The 22,735-nt window shown below is 32.4% G+C and overlaps 2 protein-coding genes and 1 long non-coding RNA gene across 3 annotated transcripts; all 3 read left to right on the forward strand.

Annotated features, from left to right (window-relative positions):
* Positions 1-1,858: 1,858 nt before the first annotated feature.
* LOC110998407 (endocuticle structural glycoprotein SgAbd-2-like) lies at positions 1,859-8,633 on the forward strand. Its single transcript, XM_022267059.2, has 4 exons — positions 1,859-1,960; positions 2,225-2,364; positions 7,311-7,465; positions 8,399-8,633. Exons 1-4 carry the CDS (start codon positions 1,952-1,954, stop codon positions 8,530-8,532), a joined length of 438 nt encoding a protein of 145 aa, XP_022122751.2. The 5' UTR covers positions 1,859-1,951; the 3' UTR covers positions 8,533-8,633.
* Positions 8,634-12,058: 3,425 nt separating this feature from the next.
* LOC123689603 lies at positions 12,059-13,493 on the forward strand. Its single transcript, XR_006750551.1, has 3 exons — positions 12,059-12,160; positions 12,624-12,754; positions 13,367-13,493. It is a non-coding gene; the product is annotated as an uncharacterized LOC123689603 (long non-coding RNA).
* A 7,838-nt stretch (positions 13,494-21,331) lies between these two features.
* Positions 21,332-22,713, forward strand: LOC111001671 (endocuticle structural glycoprotein ABD-5-like). The gene is made up of 3 exons (XM_022271657.2): positions 21,332-21,459; positions 21,582-21,694; positions 22,389-22,713. Exons 1-3 carry the CDS (start codon positions 21,451-21,453, stop codon positions 22,612-22,614), a joined length of 348 nt encoding a protein of 115 aa, XP_022127349.1. The 5' UTR covers positions 21,332-21,450; the 3' UTR covers positions 22,615-22,713.
* The last annotated feature ends 22 nt before the right edge of the window (positions 22,714-22,735 follow it).

Below are 22,735 nucleotides of genomic sequence, written 5' to 3' on the forward strand. Positions count from 1 at the left end.
TCCCTTTGACCGAAAAAGTCGACGGTAGCTCACAGGAGGTGTCTACTTGCCTATTAGACTGACAAATAATCATGAAACAGACACAGAAATCTGAGGCCATGACCTAAAGAGGTTATTGCGTTCTTAAGCACTTGATCAATTGTTTAAAGTTATCTTACAAGTTCCCAAAGATTTCGTGTGTTTCTTTTTCTACCGTGAAACATGTTTAAGCTTTAGCCATTGTCAGAGCTTTATTATCACATAAATGTCTACGAATATGGGGAAGCAATCAATTTATCCCAAATACGTCTTAACTGATTCGTGTTGGACGCGTAAAAATTAATGATTGAATTACTTAATGATTCGTAAAGTTGATTTACTATATACGAACAGTTGTATGAATTGCACCACGATATGAAAAAGTGCACTTTTAATACATATAACAGACAAAAATAAACGGTAAATGATCTCAGATACTTCTCTGTTCCCGGGATGTTAACGGTTAATATATGTGCACATCACGTGCTCAGATAATAAATATTAAATTAAACGTCAGGTTAACTTATCCGTTATTGCATATTTTCTTAAATTACCGTGTAACAAAATCTTTATTTGAAAGCGTATCATTTCATTCCATTTGTAAGGGACACGAAGACTTTACGAAGAACGCGCTTTGGTCAAAACTCGTCGCCGTCCAGATTGAGCATTCTGATAAACGGATAAACTGGATATCCATAGTTCCTCCCCTTACATTTTAAAATCAATTTTTGTTTATTTTTGTAATTTTAATGGTTTTCCCTACTATTTGTATTCTCTTTGTGTATGTCATGTTTGCCTATAAGTGGTTGTCTCTTTGTATATTGTGGTACTTCTGCCAATGTAATAAAAAACTTGTTTTTACCAAACAATGAGAGAAAATCATATAAATATATCTCAGAAAATGTATGGAAATTTAGGGCATTGAGAACATAAAATATCGAAGTACTAAAATTAAAGACGGACGTAATATCATAACGTATTATGTCATATTATGGCAATGCGTATTGCTTGCTGTTGACCAAGTCAGAATTAAACAGAACGCATCACACTAGATGTCCAGACAGATACAGGAAACCATATTGTATCGCTCATCAAATGAAAGAGAGTGAAAAATATTTCTATTAATACTAAAGTCCAAGGTTATGAGAATGACTTTATATCCTAAAAAGATTATTGCACAAACTGATACTGATACTTGAATGTCAATATATGATCTCATGGTTGAGATGTCGGGCGTGATTTCATAAAGGAATTTTGTTTATTACGAAATTTTAATATAGAGTAAATAGTAACACACATAAAGAACTAGATTACTTAGTTTTCTTTTTGAAATGCTGCTATTAAATAATTATTTATAGTTAATACTCAAATACTGCGTACGCACTTTCAACCTCCTATTTATATATAAAAAGCTAAATTATTTTAAGATGTCAATTTATTACTACATATAATAGTAATATAAACTGATTACAGACTCGGACAAGGATTTTCTTCGGCAAAATATGTTTTATTTTCATTGCTAAAATAATAATGGACGATAAAACGCGGATTAAAGTTGTTAACGTGTTTGTTATTATGGTTACGTTTATTCCATTCAAAAATAATTCAAAATCTAGATTGGAGAAAGGATAAATTATGTTTAGTCTGTTTGAAGCCGTTTACGTATGAAATTTAAATTTACCATTACAATGTTAACAGAAATTTGATTTAAATAAATAAATTACACTTTATTATATAAACACGGTTAAAATATTCTAGTTACGCGATACGCATCAACGCGCGGGCGGGCGGGCGGTGCTTTGATGTTTAAGCCCGCTTGTGTCGAACATACTCTAATTTCGCGATGCGCGGCCTCATATAAAAGCCTGCGTGTTGCATCTGAAAATCATTCCCTCTTCACACTTCCATCGAGGATCATCTCACAATATATAATATGAAATCGGTGAGTTAAAATCGGCTATATTATGTATGGTTTATGTTAAATAGTTCAAACTTAATGTCAAAAGTTGTAGTAATAATAAAGATTATTTCGATTATTTAAAACAGGTAACAACAAACACTTTATTTATTATTATTATTATATGTTATAGGTTTTTAAAATATATCTTCCGATGTCGTTTAAAATTACAGCTGTATTTTGTGTAGTGAATATAAAAGATAAAGCACTTATAAAATAAAAATAATTAGTTACGAATATTTTTTACAGTTTTTGGTATTGTCGGCTCTGGTGGCGATCGCTTGCGGTGCGCCCCAATTCAACTACCCCCAACAACAATATCAGCCACAGATCATCCCAATTCTGAGACAGACGCAAGAACTCAACCCAGATGGCTCCTACCAGTGGAGGTAGGTCTTGCATAACTCTGATGGAAATATAATTAAGACACTTTTCTTATTCTCATTGGGTAACGGATTTAAAAGCACACATCGAATTTACCACCAAAGCATTTGAAACGTCAAATTCGTGTGTTACAGGCTTTTGTTTATATTTAAATCTTTAGCATCAGTTCGCAGATTAAAGAAGATCTCTTATATCTCAAATAGTTCCGTGTCATACACAATTTAAAGATAAAAATATATTGTATAATTCCAACTGTTCTGTGTCTTATACGGTAAAGCACAGAACCAGTTAACGAACGAAACGCACAGAGAATTAGAAAAAGATTTTGTCAGAATGTTTTTTATCTTTCTTCGTCGACATACAATTATTACATTAAAATTACGTTTAAAGCACTACAAAGCGTGCTAAAAAGTTCACGTACTGAATAGGTTTACAATAAATTTAAAGAATACACGCAAAATAAAAACTGTAATTACAATAAACAACATATAAAGTTCCGAAAATTCCGTTTTCTAAGCCTTTTGTGTTCAACGATTTCTAAGTGCCTAAATAGGAATATTTAACTTAAAATAGACTTAGATTTATCTCTATATATATTTAAAACAGAATATTGGTTATTATAGTGCAAAACGATTGAAGGGTTTCCCAAATTAAAATCAAAAGTAAACATTATTAAATAATTATCATTATTCATGTGAACTTTTTACTTTTTGTTTTTCATGTATCCTGTATCAGTTTAGTTTATTTTTTTTGGTTCCTGTTAAGTATTTTTCTTCTTATTATATATGTAATATGATTTTTTGCACTTCTTGCCTACCTTATGTAATTTAATACATTTTTTCCCTTTCCGTGGTTGCCTGGAAGAAATCGCTCGAAAGCGATAAAGCCGCCAGTTGCCCTTTTCATTTAATTATGTTCAATTTTTATATTGTAATGTAACGAAGTGTTAATAAATAAAAATAAAAGAATATATCAAAATTGCCCGAATTAAGCTTGATAGATACATAACCATTTTCTAGTTAAATTAGTTGCATATATACAAAATATGGTTATTAAAGAACACTTTAAAAAATTTAAGTAATACTTTTCAGAAGCGCATAATTGTTTGACTTTAGAATCAAGCTATTATATCATATAGTTTTAAGATCTACGATATTCAATCTTCCTAAAGTTTTTTGTTATTTACTGTTCTCTATTTACTACTAGTCTTCCGCTATAAGTCATTATAGCTCCTAAGATAAGGGAACATAAATATCGGCTTTTTATTTTATATACTTAGGCATTCAATAGCTGCTTTTTTATGTTGTATATTATTTTAATAAATACACGACAAAGGAGTGTCTCTATGGCTAACTAAGTGGTATATTAAACCTTAAATTTAACGTATACATCGCCAAGCCCTGATTACATAAGAAAATTGGCTTCGTCATGCATCTGATTATGCTCTTATGAAATATTTATATCGAGCTGTAATTTATGTCTACTAAATCATACTTTAGTTTTGGTCCTAATTATTTCTTATGTCAATAATATTGTGTCACTATGTTGCGTGGATTTTTATCGTCTTCATAAAGTTACCTTTTCATATAATTTATTTAAGCTAAATCACTACATCTGTACACCGCTACTATGGGTTTATATTTAACTGGAGTCAATTAGTTCGATTTCGAGATATTATTTAGTGTTGGTTGAAAATATACCATCACAGCGTACCAATTCTTAAAAGGCCGGCAACGCACTCGCGAGCCTTCTGGCATTGAGAGTGTCCATGGGCGGCGGTATTACTTAACATCAGGTAAGCCTACTGCCCGTTTGCCTCTTGTACTATAATAAAAAAACCTAAATAGACAGCCGATTTTTGACCTAAGGCCAATTTTTTTCACGTAAAAAGTAATGTCGTTTTATGTTTAGTACGGTATTTTATTAAGTGATTAAGAACACACCTTTACTATCTAATTCTTGATATTATCTTAAATAAATAATCTTTGTGTCAGACTCCCTGACGATTCTTTGGGTCTAAATCATGCCGGGCATATTTCTATCAAGTGTTAATAGGAAACATTTTTAAGGTAGTTTGTACTGACGTGGTATTTTTAACCCAGCTGCCCACTGAAATATTTACGAACCAAGTCAACTTTAGGTCTTTCAAGAGAAGAGGGTACCAATTCTTAAAAGGCCGGCAACACACTCGCGAGCCCCTGCTCTATAGGTCTAATCTGACAGTATTAAGTCACCGTCACGAACACTAGGGACACTATTAGGAATTCTGTTGTTATCCTTGTAACAATTGAAAGATATTACTTAAGATGCTATAAATATATTTACGTTCATAATTTTCCACGCCTAACATTTGCAATGAATTATAGACTGCAACCTTATTTGATGTTAATGTGTTCTATAGGTTGTATTAAATTAGTCTAAGGGTCTGTTTCACAATGTATGGATAAAGGGCCTAATAGCTATACAACACATAAATTATTCGAAAGATAAAAGTTCCAAATAAGATACTTCGAATTTCATGACGCTATATAGCGCTAGCTAGCGCTGTCAGTCGTGAAACGCAAAAATACTATTTATCCTACCAATAACTAATAAATAGCTTATTTGGAACTTATCCGGACATTGTGAAACAGGCTCTTAGAATTCCTCGTTTATTTTCAACCACTAGACCCTTTTAATTGCTATTTGATAAACATATATAAAGTTAGCGAATATCTAGTCGATAAAAAGCCTGGGACTAGTGCTGGGCAGGCTTCTAATTAATCTGCTATATTTGTTTGAAAATAAGTATTGTTCGATGATTTGCTTTTTTAAAAGAGTACAGAGAGATTTTTAAGCCGGGTTTTTCACTCGGCTTACACCCTCTGTCTTCTTTGCCGATGAGTAGGGATGCCTACAGGTTCAAATTTAATGACGTGGAATAAGTGATACCTCTGTATCTTATGTTCGTATTTTATTTTTTATTTTATAATTCATGAACAGATAATATGCGACTATGAACCTGTAAGATATCTATCTAATATTAATAACATATTCAATTAATTTAAATTTAATTTATCTATGTTGGTATATTAAGAATACCCCTTTTACACCGATTTCATGTCTAGAAAGTTGTTACTAATAACGCTTACCACATAATCTATAAATCTAATATATAAAATTCTCGTGTCGCGGTGTTTGTGGTTAAACTCCTCCGAAATGACTTTACTGATTCTCATGAAATTTTGTGTTCATATTGGGTAGGTCTGAGAATCGGATAACATCTATTTTTCATCCCCCTAAATGTTAAAGGTACCACCCCTAATTTTTTTTTCAATTTTAGATTTTTAAAAAATATTTTTTTTTATGATACAGCATTAGTAAATACATATAACTCCGAATTTTCAACCCTTTACAATCAACCCCTATTTTACCACGCGATTTTTGCGTGTCTGTCGCGCGACATTTGAGTGCAATAATAATAGCATTTATTATTGTTTACATCATTGCTTACAAATAAATATGATATAAATTGTTAAGCGTCAAAAAAATTACTTAAACTGCTCAATTGTGTAAGCGATTGCCGGCGGCAACTTGAAAACAACTTAGAAATAGCACAAATGTCCAAAATCTTCATTTAAAGCGACGAATAGTTTCACAACAACTCATCGCCGCGAAACAAAGGATTCTCAAAGATTGACATTGTATTATGATTATGCGATGTTTCGCGAAATCTCTCATTAAAATTGGTATTTAGATGTTTATCTAGAACTACCTATAATATGACTCATATACAGCTAAGATCTCGTAATTAATTTCTTAAGAAATCATGTTAATAATTATGTAAGCATCCTTGCCAGCATGAATTCCCGCGTGTTACTTCTAAAATATTAAATTAAATTTAACACTTCTGAGAAATAAATTTGAAAAAGGATTATTGTTTATAAAACATTTTCGTTAAAGTTTCACAATTTATGGCAATGCCAGCTGCCTACTGAAGTATTTCCGAAACAATTCAACTTAGGGTCCTTAAAAAAAAGAGCGTACCAATTCTTAAAAGGCCGGCAACGGACTCGCGGGACCTCTGGCATTGAGAGTGTCCATGGGCGGCGGTTTCACTTAACATCAGGCCTCCTGCCTGTTTGCACTCTGTTCTATAAAAAAATTGCGACTATCGTTTGGCTTCTTAATATCAGTACAGACAGTTTCCTAAAATAAATTCGAATTTATTTCTGAACTTAAACTTTTTCAACTAAACGTTTAAGTTGAAAAAGTTTAATAGTTATACTATATATAATAAGTTTAATTTTATATTATGTGTATGAGAAGATCTCAATTACCTCATGAGATGTGATAAACCTTGCCAGTTTCGCATTATGAACAAGGAATATATTACAATTGTGGCAGGTTTATATGCAGATGTCTTTGATAAGTAAAGTCATAATTTGAGGTATTCTTAAAATAATCTTGTGTGATTCATATTTCCATGATATATTTACCTTCTTATATATCATTATATTATCGTAACAACAATATTGTTAACACAATCGAAATGAACTGGCTAAAATATCGTCACAGTTTGTAGAAATTCGCTAATTGAACTTTATTTAACTAATTTCTGTAAAGTTCAATTAGGGAATTTCTAAATTAAATAAAAATACTAAATATAAATTAATTAACTTATTTTTACAAAGTTAGAATTAAAACTTGACTAATTGTAATAGAATTATATTAATTATCGTTATTTTATCATTTTTCGAAAAGTTAGGTCATAAAGAAGTTTTACTTCGTACATGCATAGCGTGTTTTTTAGTGTAGCTGAACTAATCCTATATAATTAAAAGCTGTATATTAATATGTATTGTAATACATTAATTCAAAATATAGTTTAGGATCATCACTGTTTTCAATTAACCTACAATTTATATTTCACTTATGTATAAGTTTTATATTCACAGTTTTATAATTACAGTTATGAAACTGGAAATGGAATCGCAGCACAAGAACAAGGTTATCTGAAGAACCCTGGTATCAAAGATGCCGAAGCCCAGGTCGCTCAGGGTTCCTTCTCCTACACATCACCCGAGGGAGTTCCAATCTCTTTGAACTACATCGCTGATGAGAACGGTAAGTTTAATAACAAACTGGGTTATACGATCATACGTACGAAAGATTACTACAGTTAAAAGATACCATGTACGCTTTACAGCCGTACATGTATTTGCAATGTAAATGACACCATCCAATACGATTTACATGTGTATTTACTTAAGGTACCTAGTTCGCATTCAGACGTCGTGCCGCGTGCGACTCTTATCCCAATCTCTTTCTCCCTGCTAATGTAGTCCATTGCAGTTTTGATAAATAATTATCTCGATAAATATCTTTACAAATCATCCCGTAGGCGATATTATCTAATATATAAAATTCTCGTATTAGTTTCCATACTCTTCCGAAACGGCTCGATCGATTCTTATAAATTGTTTATGAATACTCAGTCTGAGAATCAGCTATCTATCTTTCAATCGTCTAAGAAAGGGTCTATCCCAACACATTTATTTTTATTTATTAGACAATTTTTTTTGTTGTTTTTATTTTTATGATACAGCATACACTTAATTTTCAACTCTCTCTTATCATTATAATCATGCTTAACAATTAGACCACCTAAAATGGCACTTTTGAACGTTAAATAAAATATAAAGATGATTCTAGTTGTCCCTTCCAAAACGTAGTTTCGTGTGGAGAAGAATGGGCAAGAAACTCCACACTTACTCCTTTTAAAAAGAATTTGCAATACATTAAATAAATAATTGTAAATGAAGACAATGTACTCCCAGCAAAAAAATACTATACAGCTCTATTATTGTATTGTTATTATAGATGTTCCACACATATTTACAAATATCTATAGTATTTTATATTAAAGATTAATTAAAAAAAACAATAAAATACTGTGCGAGCTGAAACTTTAATTATTTCTGTTCTAATAAAATAAACTTGGTTATTATATAGTTGCTAATTAAATTGACTATAAACCTAATAAACCGATTCTTACAGGTTTCCGCGCTGAAGGAGCTCACTTACCAACACCACCTCCTATCCCAGAAGCCATCGCCCGCGCCCTTCAGTACATTCAGTCTCAACCCCAACAACCCCAACAAATTTTCCAAGCACAGCCCTTCAGAGGTTAATCACTTGACTACATGGCCATAACGAAACGATTACTAGTTTAAATATAACTGTGATGTATTATAATATAAGTATACAAGATTTAAAAAATTAAAGATTTTATTTAAATATGTATGTTTTATTATCAATAAGGAAAAAGCTATTCCTAATAAGTCTATGAAGAAAAAAGCTTAGTAAACTTAATAAGCCAGCAGGGTTGAGTGTTATTTAAAATGGTCGGCAGTGACCAGGTATGGAATGCAGTGGTTTCAAGGAGTCAGCAGTACGAAAGAGGAAGCGCTTTAGGACGAATCCTAGGGCTAGAAGTCGGGGAGTTAATAGGTCTATGAAGTGTGTACTGTATTGAAGGTTTTTGAGTGTAACATGCCGTTGAGGTCCCGGTAGAATGCAACAGCGACACCGGAACCTCTGTAACGCGGCTTTGTTGGATTTTGTCGAGTTGTTTATAGTGGGCATTGTTGACCCAGTCTATGAATAGCAGAGATTTTGGAGTAGGTCGAGTCCAACATACCCCTGCAACTTTTTAGGGCAGGGGATGGGCAAATGCATTTACACCTGCATTACACGAAGTAAATTTTCCAATAACTTGTTTCTTCTACGATCTTTCTTGTTCTTTACGATATGTTCTGATTCGATAATCAAAAGCTTCAGATAACCAAAAAACTCACACGCAAGTTTTTTTTTTACCTAGGATGCGAAATTGGAGGTTCAGAAGAAGACATTACGTTACGCACAACTTTGGCCTATATAGCGGATGTTGACACTTTGACTTAATGTTACAATATTTGGATTCAGCATCAAATTTGTGCTGCTCTATGGGTTTGACACGCAGAAGGTCACAAGCGTCATCTCGCGCCGGCTCCAAGTCTTCGTCAATCGCTGTTTTCGCTGTATTCTGGGTATCTACAGGCCCGGGAAGATCTCCATCGAACAACTTTCGGAGCGCTACTGAGAAACTCCGATTAGTCAGCAGATGGATTGGGAATGGATAGGCCACTCACTCAAGTGTTTCAATACATCCTCAAATAGGCGCTTGAGAATCCGCAAAGAAGGCGGATGCGTCACAGTCCTTAGTAAATCTGGCATCGTACAGTTGCAGGTGTCCCAAAGAGAGCCGGAAAGTCTTGGAGTGAGCTGAAATACGAGGCTCAAGATGAAGACTCACTGTGCACACCCTATTAATGGTCTATTAAGTCAAGTCACAATGATTACTCACTAACAATGGTTAAACATTATCTTAAGAATTTTCTCCCTTCCTAAATATAATATTTATGTCCAAGAGTTAGACAAAGCGTTATTAAATGGTTAATATGAATTTAGAAAAAAACGGCAGTCTAAATCAATTATTATAGATGAACAAATTTTTACTTTGATCCAAAATTACGAGGAACTTTTAGGTAGGTTATGTGTCAATAAATAGTTGTAAATTATATATGTTCTGTTCAACAATTATGTATGGCAGATAAACATTATGTGTAAATATAATATAACAGAAATAAATAAATGTTATCTAATAAGGTAAACTCATTTTTGCGTAAGCAAGATGATGAAGTATAAAATTGTAAAAATCTCTATTTGAACTTTTAAAATAAGACACTTTTAATTCAAAGCCTGATTTGTTTGTGTAGAAATCTTACTTCTTTCTCTTTCAGCTATCAGCCACAAAATACCTTTTTTTTATTATAACACTTATTTAAAAAAAGGGAATTCTAATTCATCTTATCCTGCATTCTTTATATGAAAGCATCCTACTCTTAAATTATCAGGCGCAATGTTTGTCCAAAAAGAAAGAAAAACTTACAATAATTTTATTTAAATAACTTAATATTAATAACTGTTTCTTAAAAGCCTTATAGCCGATATTTTTAAAACCGGCGCAATCTTTTAATAGAAACAAATTGTTTTTATGTAACTAATCGATTAGAGTCTATGTCTCCTCGCGCTGCAGCCCCCTCCAAGTCCGCCCCCGTACCCCCCTGTATTAGCAGGATGCGAACATAAACACCACCCGAAGGGGGCATACGCCCCGAACTGGCCAAACACGACCTTCACCAGGGATTTTGCAGCATAAACCACAACCTAAACGTTTGTTCCACGATGTAACTGTGACGATGTCAAAGAAGAAGACCCGTTGAAGTTGTAAGGACTTTCCTTCTTAAGTTTCCGGGCAATTCACAATTCCTTTAATTACTTTAAATAGGTATAGCTAGCCGTGTTTTCTCTACGAAGGCTCTGAAATAGAAGTTAACTCAGTTATAAACAATTAACCTATCCTCATATTTATTTAAATACCTACACATATTATTTTTGAACGATGAACGGTATTGTTGCGTCATTGCGCAAGTTTTATAACAGGCGCTAAATTAAATTATTATTGTACGGTGGGGCGACGTGCGATAACACTTCTAGTACTAATTGTGATTCTCCAACGAAATTTTTACAAGAAGTCTAAAATGTTTTATTTACCGGCCCAGTCATTTCCTAAAGCATATATAGGCACCGACCCCCGGACCGAATTCGGCCCGCTGTAAGATATGATTCGGTCTGCGAGACATTTTGAAATAACCCAATTTAAAAAATGTTACATTTGATACATCAAAAGATTTCTAAAAAAAATACCCTTTTCCGCAGTTTGTAATATTCGCAAGATTGATTTGCGCTTTTGGCAGCACATATAAATGCGAACAGGTACATACACACACATACACAGCAACTGACTGATTATAATTTGAAAAAATAATTACGTCTTTGTAACAGAGTAATAAGTCCAAATATTTATTTATTAATTAATTGATGGAAAATAAAAAAATCATACAATTGTCCATTTTCGCCTTATTCAATTATATTTTTAGCGAGAGAATTTAAAGAAGAGTATCAAGAGAAATAAAGAGTCCTTTATTGCTACTTGCAGCTGTGAGAGAAGTTCTCTGGCCAGTTTACGGGCGTTGTCTTGCTCAACGGGTAGTATATAGAAGCTTTATTTGCGTGCGTGGGTAGACTCTTCAACCTAAAATGGGAAATCTCCCAGAAACACGGATTACTCTTTATCAGCTGTAGGAGCAGATTACGCAGGTCCACACCTGCACTAAACATAATGTAAAAAAACTGTGATATCTTTTATTATACAGAATATATAAGATACGCTTTGGAATTTCTACTTATATTGAACATATTGTAATTATCAATGCATCTTAAAATTTAGTATGTTAATTGAATACTGTCTTAATTTTGTCTTAATTTTGTTTTAACCACAAAATTTGTGTGTGTTTGAATGTGTATTCCGTTTTTGGCTTTTGTGTAAAATAATGATGTAGATATAAAAAAAAGCAAGCAAATAAATAAATAAATATTTATGAGTTTAATTTGCAAATACAAAAAAAGTACTAGGAACACAGAACTTAGTCGGTAATATTAGATTCGATACGAGTTTTAAATTAAATATTCATGTGATATTCCATAGTGTTGATAACTTGTTCGGCACTTCAATAGGATAAGGAATGAGGTCCTCATAAACAACTGGATATAAGTTGTGTGCAGTTGTCTTCGTATAGACTTGAAGTGAAGTGTTTATTTATATAGTTTTTATTTAATTTATTGGATCAGCTTACTTAAAGATTTAACAATTATTTGGTAAGTTCTCGTTTTTATTAAACTCTTTATAATCTGTATTTTAACGATGGTAATTATGGATGCTTATTAGGTATATTATTTATAGTTTTTTTAAAATTTGTAGGTAATAAGGCAATCAATGGAAGAAGTTAATCTTACGCCCAAAATTTAATGATAAAGATTTTATACAATTCGCATTTTACAATATTGTTATTCTAAACTTACAATAAATTGTAATTAGTTTCCTGTTATAATTCTTGATTATTGATTGCCGTTATGCATCTCTCTATACCATATTATGCTTATGAGATATACATTTCTTCATATGTTTTTTTTTGCCTGGCAATAAATTATTCTAAAACTGTGTATAAACTACCAAAAATAGATGTGAATTAAAGTTCCGTGTTACCACTGTAACGATAAATATATTTCCAAAAGTAAGAGTAACCATAGCAACAAAAACTATACGAATCAATGTTTTCAGATTATGGCAACGTCACGTCATTTCAAGATCGTATTATTACTATTTCTAATGTGTACTAAAAGTGTACTTGGTCTGGACAGGTTAGAAAATCTCTCAATAAACAACAATGGATTAGGACAGTATAGTTTTGAGTAAGTATGATTTTGTTAAATTTACACAAATTGGTAGGATCTTCATGGTCATGTTTGTTTGGTGATTTAATATAAATTACTTGATTCTTTGAAGACGACTCTTAAACAACTTCTTATTAAACGTGATTTGGTTTATGGTAACACAAAGACACCATATCTAATAGAAGTTGTGATGTTGGCATAATTGGCAATAAAATCTATTGTGCACAAGAATGCCTCTTACCACTTGCCTATTTGACCCCAAATTCAAGTCAATTTTTAGGGCTATTGTCAGTATTAATGGGTTTAAGTTTTAAATGTGACGTTACAGTTTGTATTAACACAAATAAGATAGGAGACATCTTGAATATAAATGAAATTGTTATACAGATAATATTGCCTTAGACAGTTCATGTATTCCAAATAAGCTCAGAGACCAGTTTTTGTTAACGTCATTAAATATTTAAAAGCAATTCACGATTAATGATTAACTTTGACGTTAATAAAAACATCCCTAGAAGAATGTTAAAATGTTGCCATCGTACTTATTTCGACATAAATACCATTTATTTCTTCTACTATAATTATGAGCAGATATGGAAGCATATCATTATAGATTTAATTATTTTCTAGGTTTCAAACGTCGGATGGAACGCATAGAAAGGAAGATGGTGGATTATTTCCTCGCAATGGTGGCTTTAATTATGCAGTGAGAGGTGAATACGATTTCATAGATCCGCAGGGATTTCACCATTCTTTGAAATATATCGCTGATGAGAATGGATTTCAACCAATAGTTAATAGTTTTAGATTTAATGACAGACGGATCATTTGATTCAATGATATGTATGGTCGATATTTTTATACTATATTGCTAGTTTACTGTTTCATAAAAAAAAATTCGATTTGAAAAATATAATATTGTGTGAAGATATATCAATTTGCTTAATGAAGTAAATAATTACTGTATTAGATTATATATGTTTTAGTCGTTCTGTGGAAAATCAGATCGGAAATTCGATGGAGTAAAAAAACAATTGTTGCTCATTTTAAGAAAATTAGAGAAAGTGACGGTACATTTTCCTACAATACATTTGTTCATTATTGATTTAAAAGCTAAAAATAATGTCACTGTGAAAATATATTTCTATTTTATTACTTACTAAAGTTTTTTGCCTCTGATTTTAACTTGGATACAAATAATCTAATCGATTTAATAAAATATAAAATCGTCACACAGCGGTCGTTGACATTTTAATATTCAATTATCTTTGAATATATGTATAAATGTATACAGGCAGTCCTCGACTTACGTCGTTTTTTCGATTTCCAAATTGGAGAATTCACTTGTCGCAAGGTCAATTTCCGTTGGGCCGGCACACCAAACACCACTTCGTTGTCACAGCCGATGGATCAAGGGAGTTATAGCGTCTTGAATAGCTGAATTTCAAGTCCGTATGGAACCTAACCCTTGAGTTTTACATGTAAACATATGAAAAAATATGTCTCGACTTACGTCGTTTCGATTTACGTCGCGTATTTCGAGAACCTAACATGCCGTAAGTACGAGGACTGCCTGTATTACTATTTTTATTTAAAAAAAAACATTTTTCGGATCCGAGTGGTTGGCATACAGTATGTTGAGTGCCGAATACTCGCATCTGAGAGCTAGGGATGGCAATGTTCTAAAAATGCTACTATGGCTCCGTCCGCTCGGATCCGAGAAAAGAGCACCATATCTGAATGTTGTGGTCAGCCACGAAGCATCCAGAGCAGACTATCTGTTTCCACCGGTTTCTATCCAGCACCTCATTTCAAATACATTTGTTCATCTATCAGACAGACGCTGACACGTCTTAAATACAAAAAAGAAATCATTTACTTAATCTCCACCACTTAAACACACACAAAAAATATTGATAGTCTTATCATTAAAGGACTATGTTTTTTATAACAGATATGTAGAATAGACTTAGATCGATATTCACCAGAAGAAGACCAGTACTATTCGTCAATGATGAGAGAGAATCACGTGGACAGACGTAGAGTATACTGCATCATGCTGCTTTGTTTTACCGAAGATGAACTGGACAGAATTGTCGCTTCATTTGATGTCATTTCATAATATAATAAGGCATTTTTTAATCAATTCAATGGTTTTATTTACGAATTTATGAAAAATGTTTAAAAATCACGACGAGTTTAACATTTAAAGTGTAATTCTGGGGTTTTGAAGACAAGCAAACTTTCTCGGGTCAAAAAAAATTCGTAGGATGCTAAATGTTTTTAATAATTTTACTAAAATAGTTATAAGTTTTACTATGCTAACAATATATATACTTAATTGGGTTATTAATAAATGATTTTATTTATTTTTAACTTTAGTACATCTGGATATTCTATTTATCACTAAGAGGCCAATTGAAAAAACTGTATTACTAACATTACGCACAAAATAAATTCAGTAGAAAAGAAATCTTCATGATTTTCGTAGTAAAATGTTTTGCAAAAATTCTAAAAAAAATTACAGTTATCATCACACAAGGATACCAAAATTGGAAAACATAACAGTTGTAATAGTGCTATATATCTTTAATTCTCGGATTCTCGTTATCAATAGTTTAGACGTTTTAGTTCGCTTATGTTATTCATATCTGAAGAAATGTCAACAGAACGTAATTCTATTCGTTTAACATCTGGTTTAAGTAATAAGTATATGTTACTCCGACCTACAAATTATACTCTGAAGCAATCATAGAGACCGATGAACGATACCCACACTTAGCGGTGTTTTTATAAATACAAATGGCACTGGTCATTATTCTTTCGAAATTCAAATCTGCCGCAGCGTTCGAAAATCAAAAGTTCACGATAAGCAATACGTTATTGTAATATCAATTTGGCGGCGTCAAATACGATTATTGTATCTAAATTGTGTTCTGAAATTTTTAAAATTGGAATTTGTTTTGTATGGCTTAGGACTAAGATATATTATAGATTTTTTAGATTTAAAGACATTTATTCTCATAATAGACATTAGTCACTTACATGAGAACACTGATATGCTAACGTTAGAATTTGAAAAAAAAAGAAACTTTTTTTTCTCTTAATACGAGTTTATAGTCCAAATAATATGGTGAAGCAATGTCAAAGGTACGAAAATTTTAAAATATTTGGCAGTTCTATGCAGATGCTATGCATCACATAAAATTCTATTTTTAAAAAGAAAGTATCATAATGTAAGTAAGAAAACAACTGGTAGATATTTTTAAGAGTTACAGGAAAAAAATGCGAAGAAAAATCAATTTCTGATGTAATGAGATCTGATAGTTGTGCTCGATAAAAAATTGTATAAGTTTACTTAATTATATTACATATAATACAATAACATGAATTAAAGATAAAAATAATACAGAAAATGAAACCTAAATATAAAGTGAAAATGCTAACATATTACATCATAAAAAAATATGTAATATAACCTAATCATATCATCGTTTATAATTCCCCAAGTGCCTTACATATTCTAGCATGTACGATTCGCTTTGTCAAAATATCCTTCGTTATTCGTTTTTGACTTTTATATATCAATATACTTTTATCTTAATTAATGTATATGCTGCACTTGCAGACACGGGAAAACAAAGTTTGGCCTCGAAAATAATATAAAAAAACTATTGCGACCTAATGTATTAGACACTAGCAGACTCGGCCAAGCGTTGCTGTGGCTAAGGTTTTTGTTATATTACATAGTAGTAAATTAATCAAGGGAAACCGTAGGAGAACTTATGTGAAACGTTGGTACCACGACACGGACCTAAACTAAACTACCTTTAACTCAGCGCCATCTGTTAGAATTGTATCAAATAATAAACAAATGTTAATGTTATCGTAATTTTAGTAAGGATGCCTATTTTTTTTGAAAATGAAATATAGCCTATGTCACTCAGGAATGATGTAGCTTTCCAACAGTGAAAGAATTTTTCAAATCTGCCAAGTAGTTTCGGAGCCTATTCAATTCATACAAACAAACAAACAAAAAATCAAACCTTTCCTCTTTATAATATTAGTATAGATAAACAAGAAACTCCCACCACTCCCTGTGCATGTGATCCTCTTCAACTCATCGTTCCAGAGTGTATGTATAAGATATATTTGTTAGTGGAAATATTTGGACTACACTCATTTGGTTTTTACGAGTTTACCAAATAGCAACTATATGAACTTGACCTGCGAGATTTTAGACAAACATTTTACATAACTCGAATGACATTGTGCAATTATGTCACCAAACTATGTATAATAATATCCAAATATCTGTTAGGCTTCAAAAAATCCAGTTTTGACTTGGTTATATAGTTGTATATATATTAAAGTAGTAATAATCACAAAATATTTTTCTATTTCTGGTACAACATAAAATAGACACATTCTGCCTTCTGTATTTTATTTTTGAATTTTTTTTAAAATAAACTATGTAATTAAGCTTCAATAAATTTTCCTATTCACTGTTTATTTGCATTATATTTCTGTACGCAACGAAGTGTTAATAAAAAATAATACTTTTATTAATAGGCATATCAAAACAATAAATATTATTTTACTTAATTTTAAATGTTTTGTTTTACATTTTATAGAAATTACTGTTGATTCAGCGTATAAAAATATGCTGTCGTTTTTAAAAATACTTAGCTGTTACTAATATAACTTGAAACACGAAACTAGGTTTACTCATAAAATATTATTTAAGAGAACAACGAAATATCAAGATTGACCCAAAATAGGAAGACAGGGTGTCGGAGGTCATGCGCATGGCATCGGTTCAACATTCTCTGACGTAACGACCAATATGAATGTTAACTAAACCTTTACGACAGAGTTGAGTATAATTTTCAAATTGTGCAATTATTGACCTTATAGATTATTATTTACTAACTATTTGTAATTATTATAGGTTTTTGAAAATCTATACAAAACGAATCAGCGAAGTTTTAACTTGATAAGTTTAATTACGCCTCAATCAGTCGATTAATCTTTCGTTATGTAAAATTTTTAAGAAACATAGTGTTCCCTTCAATATTTGATCTAGTAGGTTTGCGGACATCAGTATGCAGTCGTACGAAAAAATAATGCTTTTATAGTTTCATAAATAATAAATATAATAAAAAAAACTATGTTTTCAAAAATATCCAAGTTTATCTTGTTTATGCCTTGTAAAAATACCTTCAAAATTAAAATTACATATCGAAACTTAACAAAAATAAGATTGATTATAACAGCGAAACCATAAAAAATTTGGAAAATCAAAATATACACACAACTTCTCTGAAGCAACTTATCACTTGACACACAATTAAATCTGTTTTTTTATATGGATAGTATTTTGTGGGTGGTTTGCCGACCTTTGATGGTGGAGTGTACTCTTAGTAGGAACAGTTGGAGGTCGTATTTCTAAGGAAGATCCCCACCGGGAAACGATTCCACAGTTCGGTAGTTCTTCAACAAGTCGACTTAAATGATAATTTGGCTTAAGTAAGAATTCTGATTTGTCTGTCATCAATCACCAGAGAGGCGGTCGATAAATCGAATATTACGTTTTAGAGTACAACTCTACTGAAAAAATTGTCTTTAATTTAATAAAATATTAATACGTTTAATAACGATATGTTTCGATGCGTTACAACGAAAGTGTATATGATGTTATGTTTCAAGAATTCACTTACAGTTTAATTACATATAAAACAAAATTGTACGAACTTACAGGTGCAAGCAATCATATAGCCAACCCGATACATTGTTTCGCCAGAAACGAACTACCAGTACCTACGCTAGCAAGTACTCTGCACTTATATTTACTACCTAAATTAATCCTTGATTTAAGTTTTTCCATAATCTAAAATATCACCTTAACCTTTCTCAAGTATCCTTCAATACATTCTTTGTGAACTTTATTTACCTGTCATTAACAACTGTAATCAAAATCATCTCCAGTACGGCCTTGTTACAATGTTCCCACAACCTTTCGAGAATTTAATATGCAATTCGTTTGATGAGTTCTCTAATAGGCATATACTTAAAATTGTCGAAATACTAATTCGATTAACATTAACCGTACAATTACCTAAACTGTTGACCTTGAAGAAGCAAAATTTTTACCTTCTAGTCTAATATTGTGGAGTTTGTGTTTTGGATGAGCTTATAGGCTAAACAATAATATTACCAGCTGCCCACTGTATTACAATGTATTTCCGAACCAATTCGACTTAGGGTCCATCAAGAAAAGAGCGTACCAATTCTTAAAAGGCAGGCAATGCACTCGCGAGCCCTCTGGCATTGAGAGTGTCCATGGGCGGCGGTATCACTTAACATCAGGTGAGCCTCCTGCCCGTTTGCCCCCTGTTCTATAAAAAAAACACAGAAAAATAAAGACACAAGTTAGAAGCGGCTATATGATACTTTCTTCATTCCTTGCATCACGTCGTCAGGTTAAAATTGGTAAAGTTGTATATGAAAGTGTACTGCTTGGATTATGTTGAATGTTTAACTTTTAACTCTGGGGTCATGAGTTCGTACCCCGTTTGGGCTTAGGTTTTCTATGAGCTCAGTAAAATCAAACTTGTGTGAAAACTTTACTACGCGTGTCTTAGGCGAAAACTTCGTTAGCGAGAAGAGAAAGAGATCTGTGATCACTACCAAGGCCTGTAGTGCCTCTAGTTTATTTATCTATTATGTAAATAGTCTGTGTATATTTTGTGCAGAAAGAGAAACGTTGTGGGATGCTAGATCGCAATGTTGATAAGATGACGTTTAAGTTTATTTTAGATAAATAAAAGATATAATACTTAGGGCCTGTTTCACAATGTATGGATAAAGTACCAAATAGCTATGAAACACATAAATTATTCTAAAGATAAAAGTTCCGAATAAGATACTTCGCATTTCATGACGTATAGCACTATCTGACAGTCGTGAAACGCAAAAATACTGTTTATCCTACAAATAAGTAATAAATAGCTTATTTGGAACTTATCTGGACAATGTGAAACAGGCCCTTAAAGTATTTTTGTTTTGTAAATTAATGAGTTTTTGTATACAGAACTAGCCACAATCCTATCTTCTATTAAGTGGGATGAGGCGTATCACACGGATACGAGGACATACAAATAAGACTTGCATTTTCTAATAAGAGCTCACATGACTGCCACGCCAATTGTTTTTTCCCACAGAACTGGACAGACGTTTGGTCACAATCCCACCCGATGTTCAGTCAGATGCGACCCATCAGTGGTCACACTTGTCCAAATGCCTCAATGACACGCAAATAAGACTTACATTAGTTTACATGACCGCCACGCCGATTGTTATTTCCCATAGAAATGGCCAGACGTTTGGCCAAAATCCCGCCTGATATTCAGTGACATGTGACCTATCGGCCTAAATGACACGCAAATAAGACTTACAGTAGTTTACATGACTGCCACGCCGATTTTCTTGCCCCTCATACTTTACATTACTTTGTATTAATTATTTTGAAATTTTGTTGCATTTGATTATAGTACATTTCTGGAATTTTCACAACGCCTTGTTACATGATTTTATTGCTATACGCACATTTATTAAAGCCTTAATTACCACTAATCAAGTTCTCATGAAGATAACAGTTACAGTTAATTAATATGATGGTTTCAACAAAAGTACTCTTCCGGGTGAAAACGGGTCAAAACACATTTGTTAAACACATTGGTTAACAGAAATATGTATCCACCAATGCATTATTTTTTATTTGTATTGTAATAGATATCATTCAAAGTGTTGTAAATATTTATATGCTAAAATAACACTCTTCCGAGTCATGTCCGTTTGTGCATGTGTCCAAATCTTAGTATACAAATACTTTTCTATATACTGAGCGCAAATATGCGTATATAATAATAATTAATAAATCAACTTTTTTGCACTACAAACTTTTTTGAGGTCTAGGCTTCATATTTCTTGATTATTTCTCCATCTAATAGACAAGTAGATCAGCCTCCTGTGCCTGACCCACCGTTTGATACTTTGAATCTAAAACAAGCCAAGTCTCACGGTGTTTTCGTTCCCCGATCGAGCGAATGTTAGATGTTTTGACTTTCTTTCTATGTGCACATCTATATTTGCTCGAACGGTGAAGAAAAACGCGAGGAAATCGACATGTCTTAGACCCAAAAGGTTGACGGCGTGTGTCAGGCACTGGAGGCTGATCACCTACTTGCCTATTAGATTTAAAAATGATCATGAAACAGATTCAGAAATCCGAGGCCAAAACCTAAAGAGGTTCTAGCGCCATTGATTTATTTTTAGTAATGAATAAATATCGATTAATCACATCAGTAGCATAAATATCACTTACTTGTGAAAGTAAATTTCGAAACAGCAATTAAAGATCGCGTTGAACAAATCTCTTAATCGTTTAATAACTTTGTCTAACATGTAATAAATTACTCTTTGTATTGGTTATTAACATTGACATTTGTAATCCTATTACCTAAGACACACACAACAATAACTTTGTGTCAACATGAGTTGACAGACGATGTTTTGGCGAACGTATTATAACAAGCGCGCCGACTGGTCCGCAGTGTTGAAATAGAAATATCTTCATATATAAGACCTTTGAACGCGCAGCCATCTCACACAACAAGTACTCTTTGAAGAAGCTAGACGAATCAAAAGGAAAAATGAGACTGGTCAGTGTGATTTATGGATCTTTTAGTGTAGTGAAGTACCGACATCAGAGCATTTGTGTTAGAAAACATATTTCCATATAGACAGAACACAGTGTGATTAATAAGATACGTTTGAATTTCAGTTTGTTGTTCTTGCCTTGGTCGCGGCTGCCTCGTGCGCTCCACAGAACCTTCAGGATGTACAGGTCCTGCGATATGATTCTGACAATGCTGGATTGGGATCATACGGCTATGCGTAAGTTTATTATGTATTTAGAAATCAACTATAATACAAACATCACTGGATAACGCCAATACATGGCCAATATGTCTTTGTTTTATTTATTTATTTGGAAACAAAACAGATAGATCTTTACAAATAAAATAAAGTTAAATAAAACATAAAATTTAAACACATTGGATGTCCACAATAGATTTCACTAATATAACTATATGATACAAACAAAATAAAACATGACCCATATACATGGAAGAGTTAGGACATTAACAGTTGTTTTTTTTTAATAAAGTAGTAGAGGAATGCGAAAAAGGGTAAATAATAACAGTTTTGACATTTTGATGCAATAAAAAACGAGGTATTACTTTAGCAATATATTTTATAAAAAATAAAAGTAATTTTGTTTTATAAATTCGCATTTATTTTTTTATATAGTCGCAAATTGCATATTAATGTAGTTTTTTTCGCTTGTAGATATTATTGTATTTTTTTTGTCGTATTCTTCTTTGGTGCAGGTTATGTCACTGTATTTTCTGCCCTGCTAGTAATACCTGCCAATTTGGGAAGACCAAAAAAAATATCGTGACTTGTTGCCCCAAAGTCTTTAGCCTTCAACTTTCCGGGCAACAATCACGTTGTCCAGTTTATCTGGTTGGCGACAGGCGATATGATCAAAGTAATTTAATGATACTAAGAAACCGTATCTTTTTAGATGGGAGCTCTCAGACGGTTCCAAACATGAAGAACGGGGACAGTTAAAAAACCAAGGCACTGAAAACGAGAGCCTTGTTGTTCAAGGTCAGTACTCCTGGGTAGGACCTGATGGTGTCACCTACGTTGTAACCTACATAGCTGATGAGAACGGCTTCCAGCCACAAATAGAACAGGGACCAGGCGGTGCCATCCCTCCAGGCGTGGTTGCTTCTCTCCTTGGATAAATAAGACTTATTATTTAATAGCAAAATACTCAGGGATCTGTACATAATATTTATGTACCTATTCTGCTTAGTATAAGTAAATAAATGTATATAATAATATATTATTGATTATTTCAACAAC

The sequence above is a fragment of the Pieris rapae genome, chromosome 12, assembly GCF_905147795.1.
Source record: "Pieris rapae chromosome 12, ilPieRapa1.1, whole genome shotgun sequence".
NCBI classification, from domain to species: domain Eukaryota; kingdom Metazoa; phylum Arthropoda; class Insecta; order Lepidoptera; family Pieridae; genus Pieris; species Pieris rapae.